Below are 6,280 nucleotides of genomic sequence, written 5' to 3'. Positions count from 1 at the left end.
TATCTCAATTTCTGTGGCAACAAAAGGGTGGTTCATATTGCTGCTGTCCGGTGAAAACCATGTACGTCCAGTTTTGTCTGTTTCTAGTTTTTTCCATGGTTTGAACCCTCTAGCTGCTCTGTACATGGTAAATAATTCTGGATTGATGGACCAATAGAAATGCTCTAAATTACTTTTATTTACCTTTTATTTTACACAGACTTCTATTTTTGCCTTTGCCTATAAATTCATTCATGTTTTTCATTGGACAGCAACGATGTAGTCCCTGCCTAGCAGCTTTTGGGCCTTGCTGCTAGACCTACAGGTACTTAAGTTTAAGTCAGCACTTAAGTTTAGCTAAAGGTGTGAATGATACTGCGTTTCCTTATACTTAGGCTTATTTTAGTCCTGTTATATTTAATCCCTCACATCACTCATGTTTGTGTGCTCAATTAAATTTTCTGTAGGCAACAGTACCTTTGCTTTTAGTCACTCCTCACTGACTTTAGTGTTGTATGTTAAAGCTACTTCTTATCAGTTGGAGTCCCAAAGCAGAACATGCTAGGGACCATGTTAGGGACCCAAGATATAATTCTGTATGCAAGAATGCAAAAGAGTGAGTACTTAGTTAGCATAAAAAGGAGAGCAGCACCTATAACTTCAGGTCCTGTACTCTTTTTAAGGCCTTCATTTACACCTTTTTTCAGCAGCTGCTTTTACTTCATTTAATCATCTAAAGTAACAGCAAGGTAACTTCAGTGTGAGGGCAATGTTATGTAAAGCCACTTTAGCTCTTAATTTACTCTTTCTTGATATCAGGAATTCAGTCTATACAAGTAACAGTATTAGTTGTGGCCAATAAAACGTTCTATTCTTGCGCAACATTTGATCTTCAAATTTTTACATGCTGAAATGTAATGTATACAAGTAAAATTAATTAATCCCATAATAATTTATTGTACTTCATGAATTGTACTGGTCAGAATTGAAACCTACAAGCTGAAGTAAGCTCACTGGGATGAGATTAGTAACAAGCATGGTTATTTTAGGATATAACATATACTTGACCATCCGATGTCTGCAATATTAAATAGTTATTATATGAGGACGATCATTGAGAATGCTTTGTAGAGACACTAGCTGAATCAGAATAATTCAGGAACCAGACATCTGAAAATGTTAAATGCCACTTCACAGAGTGTTATTACACAAAACAATTTTTAATATGCTGCCTGATACAAGAGACACTAATTTACAATTTTTATGCTACATGTACATGTACAATCTCCTGATTTGTGCTGTAAAACATATTTAAAAACACAAATAAATAAAGCAAACTAGTCCCTAACATAAACATGGTCATAAACATGTCAAATAAAAACCAAGAAAACCATGTGGGTTTACTGGTTACTTTGCATAGTAAATATTTGCATTTCAGACATTAAAAGAATGAGAAGAGATAAGAAATAAAGCGTGAACATTTTTTAGTTAAATTTAGGGTGTTTACCTTTACCTTTGGTAAATGTTTATTTTTTTATTTAAAATGTATAAAACAACATAGATGTCATGCTATATTTGATCAGTATTTTTTTTTATTTTACTAATACTTTATTTTCTATGTATTCCTATATTACAATATATATTTATTTTCTTAGTCTATAGAAAATAGCCTTGACTATAGGAATTATTTATATATATATATATATATATATATATATATATATATATATATTATTATTATTATTATTATTTTAATTATTTTAATTAAACCACGTGTTAACATTAATTAATTGTTTTTTGTTGGTACTTTGTTTAATTATATGCTTTAACTAATTATTAAAATGTATATTCTGAATTGATAGAATTCGAATTTTATATGTCAACTGATTTTCTATAGCTGTTGTAATAATAATAATAATAATTATTATTATTATTAGCATTATTATTAGTTGTAGTATTAAGAACAATAATAATGATGATAATAATTTATGAATTATTAATAAGATTTGGACTTGTTGGGACTGGTTCTCTAATATGAATACACTAGCTAAAGCTAAAGCAGTCTGACAGCCCTGTGAGGAACTGGGTGAAGGCGGTGTCCGGAGTCACAGGTGAAGAGGAGGAGCATAGAAACACAAACAGAAGAACAGGAAGCATTTTAATAAATTAAACAAGACAAATCACACAATTCGCAGAAACGTCCTGAGGTAGGTTTAAACTAGTCGTGTTAAAATGCTTTATCCGAAGATAATGTGGGGTTACCTCGATTTATTCAGACCTGTTACGTGTACGAAGTCAGAAAATGTTCATTAGCCTCCGGAAAAGGCCTAAATGATCAATTTAAGCAGGTATAGGGGAAACGATTGAAACCAGAAACCAGTGAGAACGATTGGAGAATGTCTAATGGTATAAACTGACCTGACCCTTTTCTTTGTTATTAGCCAAGTCTTCAACAAGTTACGCGACTTGTTGAAACAGTAGAAAGGTCTGAAATCTCAGCCAGCCGCTTCCCCAGAGAAGTTCTCCTGATCTGCAGTACAAACACACAGGTCACTGTTCCGTCTAGCTTTGTAAAGTGACTGTACGTTACTTTTAACACCTCTCAATCACTTTAACTTGGTCATTTATTGATTGTTTAACAGTTAATTCAACAATGCCTGACTGGCCTCATCAATCCAGAAGCCAGAACCATCCTTACCACGAAAAGAGGGACAGGAACAGAGACAGAGAGTACCGGAGTGATGAGAGATACAGGGAGGAGAGGAGCTCCGAGTATGAGGAGGAGAGACACCCCAGAGATAAACAAAGGAGGACGCATATGCACCCGAAAACACCTGCCTATGAGGACACCCATCACCATGAACATCATGAAGTGTGAGAGAAAAAAAGCTCTAATACACATCTAACCATATCTTACTATTATCAAACATGTTCATAATAACACTGCTCATCCTAATTTTTAATAAGTCATCAAATATTTAATATTTTCTTTAATGGCCCTTAAAATTGGCACAATTGAATTGTTTATATAGGTATACAGACACATCGACTTATGAGACAAATCACAGACAGGCTCTTTACAATCTACGATATATTCCAACATCCAGAGGTAGGAGAATGCGTACTTTCTCATTTTGACAACCTATTTGAGCTTGAATTAAAGGACCCATATCCAACATATCCAAGCTTTGCTGACAGTATGATCGGCATGCAGGCGATAAACTCCAATTACTAAAAGTCAGCTTGTGTTATAAGACCGTAGTCAAACCCATGCCAACTGCGAAGTGAATGTTTGTTGACATACTGAAAAAAAAAAAAAAAAAAAAAAAAAAATATATATATATATATATATATATATATATATATATATAGATAGATAGATAGATAGATAGATAGATATTTTGGATTCCACTATATGGACCCTTTAATGACATGCTCATTATTCATGTAGATCTTTAATATGTTGTTCATTGTTGACTAAGATATGATCTTTATCCTTGTTTTGAAACCATTCAGGCATTTGCCAAATAATGGAATTCCTCTTAAACATGCTAATCGTCATCTGTGCTGGTGTACCCTACAGTAACAAGGGACAATATCAGGACATTGCCAGCTTGGGTGGGCTTTATTACTACTATTACGGGGGTGCACAGGCATTTACAGCGCAGGAAGCAGCGAAAGTAAAGCAGCTCGATGAGCTTTTCTACCAGCTCAAGCTGCCCCCTTACATCTTCAGCATGGCATGTGGCGGGGCACTGATGGCTTATGCTTTGGCTATGCTGGCGCTGGGGCTATTCAGAGTGCCCTTCCGCTGGCCCGCGGTACTACTGGTTGAGGCTCTACTGGATGGACTAATAGGCCTGGGTTACATCCCTGCTGTGGCCTTCTACTTTATCAAGCTCCAAGAGACGTACAACAGCGCAACCTGTAAGGAGAGAGAGGACATGTACAAGAGCAAAGCCCTCAAGGGTGTTGAGTGTAGTCTAAATGGGACCGACATAGCAGGAGGAATCTTTGGGGTGCTTGGCTTCATAGCTTTCCTCTTAAGTGCCGTGCTTGCTGTGCGAGCATTCCGAGCAGTCAGGAAGCTCAAGCAACAGAGGGAAGCGGAAGATAACAACTTGTAAGAGACTTCTAGGTATGTAGTGGAGCAATTGTGTAGGAAGGCCAGAGGACACAGACCCAACTCTCTCCAGTATTCAAATGTTTAGAAAAATAAAATGGATAAAAAATAAAATAAAATTTGAATTTTGCACTCCAGCAAGTGAACCTAACCTTATCCCCTCACCCAGTAAGAGCAAACATATTTTTATTTTTCTTCCAATTAAATACCAAAAAAAATTGTTTACCCTCTGTCCACCGCAGACATTGCATTTTGCCCCTCTACTACTTGCAAGTAAATATGACACACCATTTAAATGAATGAGTTTGTTGGGTTGTGGTCTTAATGGGCCATATTCTACATTTTCCTTTTTAATTGTATCCCATTTTGTTTGTAATTCATTTGTACATAATAATTTTTTAAGCTTTCAGATTTTAACAAGCTATTTTAGTTTACTGTGCCTTAATAACTGGTATGTAAATAACCTCTGTTATTACTGGTACTTCTAGTTTAAATGGTTGATGTTTTGATATTGATGTTGATGTAAGTACAGTGTTTTTTTGTGGGTAGTGAATTATGATTTATAACACTGCCACAGTGTTTAGATATTAAATCAAACTATTTAACTATAGAAAAATAAATCAAGGAAATGTTTGCTTACCATGTTAAATGTTGTTTACATTGTCCAGCCAAACACTGTTAACAGGAATGAAAGGGAACTGTATCATGATATCATGGCACCTGACAGAATGTTACTTTTTACTCACCTGTGCATGAACTGTATCAACCAGTGCTTTTATGTGAGCATTCCAAGCTACAGTAGCACTGTTTAAAAAAAAAAAAAAAAAAAAAAAAAAAAAAAGGGTCACAGACCCCCCCCCCCCCCCCCGTATTTTTATGTCTTTTACATGTTACAAGTACGTTTAAATGTAGACTATATAAGAGATTTACAGGCATAGCTTTTTTTAAACACTTTCAATAAACATTCTTTGTAATAAATTATTTTTACTTATGTATTTATTTTTACTGCTGCACCCAGGCAACACATCAGGAAAAATTATGGTCAAATGAAATCCAAGTCCAAGCCAATCTAAACGAGATCATACAAAGCTTGTTTAATTTTTTTATAAATGCACAAATGACATGCTTACAGTATTTTGCTAAATTTACTTAAATTCTGTGACTTATTTAATTTAACAGTACACTTTTTGTGACAGTTATTCTCTCCATGAACCTCATGACTGGTGCTCTGCATGTTGGGTTTAGCCAAGTTGGTAGTTTTGTTGGATTGTTGCTATGGTTTTGTCATTCCTACAACACTGCTGGCAGTACCTTCCTACCCTGCTTTAAAAGAAACAGCAACCTGGCCAGCTCGAGCTGGTTGGCCAGTTTAGCTGTAATAGTAGTTAAAGAAGAAAATAACAACCACTCAGTCACCATTTGTGCTGCATGTAAGACATTGCCTTCTGCATTTAACCCAGCTGTGCAGTGAACACACACTTACTGGTGTACAGTGGGCAGCCTTGGCTCCAGGGCCAGGCCACAGTTCGGGATAAGTAAGCCTTGCTTAGGGGCACTCTACTCGTGTCCTGATTGTTCACAAAATCAAAAAGGCCACTTCCAGTTCAAGCTGGTTGAACATCATGACAAGGTTGTTGACCAGTATGACCAACTGGTCATGCTGATAGACCAACTGAACCATCAAATGCAAATAAAAAAACATGCTGTGCTGGTCAAGCTAAGCTGGTCCACCAGTTTTGTTAAAAGCATGAGTTATGTCTGGATTACCCTCTTTTCAACTGCAGGAACTAGGGGTGTAATAGTGCACAAAATGCAGTGGGTTCACACTGTGGTTTGGACCTCATGGTTCGGTGCGAATACCTGCACTATTACACTCCTAGGAGGAACAGAAGAAGCCTTTGTGTTGGAGTTTGGTAAATTTGTTGTTGTGAAGCAAGTTGTAGTAAAGAATACACATCTTAAGACTTTGGGCAACTGTTATATAACTGATTTGTTCTTTAAAATAAATTATATTTCACTATTACATCTTTTTACTAAGCTGTTGCTGTGTACAGGTGGTTGATGTGTCATTGCTATGCAGTTGCTGTGCTATTCCAGTTGTTAAACCTTTTGGGTTGCTAGGCATTTGCTATGCTGTTTGAAGAGGTTGCTAGACAATTGTACATGTTGTTCAAAGTG

At 36.0% G+C, this 6,280-nt stretch overlaps 1 protein-coding gene across 1 annotated transcript; it reads left to right on the top strand.

Moving 5' to 3' along the window:
- The first annotated feature begins 2,106 nt into the window (after positions 1-2,106).
- On the top strand, positions 2,107-4,533 carry marveld3 (MARVEL domain containing 3). The gene is made up of 5 exons (XM_072659931.1): positions 2,107-2,186; positions 2,421-2,528; positions 2,622-2,853; positions 3,012-3,088; positions 3,496-4,533. Exons 3-5 carry the CDS (start codon positions 2,633-2,635, stop codon positions 4,104-4,106), a joined length of 909 nt encoding a protein of 302 aa, XP_072516032.1. The 5' UTR covers positions 2,107-2,186; positions 2,421-2,528; positions 2,622-2,632; the 3' UTR covers positions 4,107-4,533.
- The last annotated feature ends 1,747 nt before the right edge of the window (positions 4,534-6,280 follow it).

Source organism: Salminus brasiliensis, chromosome 17 (assembly GCF_030463535.1).
Source record: "Salminus brasiliensis chromosome 17, fSalBra1.hap2, whole genome shotgun sequence".
Lineage (NCBI taxonomy): Eukaryota > Metazoa > Chordata > Actinopteri > Characiformes > Bryconidae > Salminus > Salminus brasiliensis.
The sequence above is the reverse complement of the archived record's forward strand: the minus strand, read 5'-3'. Positions and strand labels throughout refer to the sequence as shown.

Coding starts and splice junctions, on each gene's coding strand:
- marveld3 (XM_072659931.1), top strand. CDS start 2,633: ATGCCTGACTGGCCTCATCAATCCAGAAGCCAGAACCATCCTTACCAC. Junction 2,854..3,011: donor CACCATGAACATCATGAAGT/GTGAGAGAAAAA, acceptor TTGTTTATATAG/GTATACAGACACATCGACTT. Junction 3,089..3,495: donor ATATATTCCAACATCCAGAG/GTAGGAGAATGC, acceptor GAAACCATTCAG/GCATTTGCCAAATAATGGAA.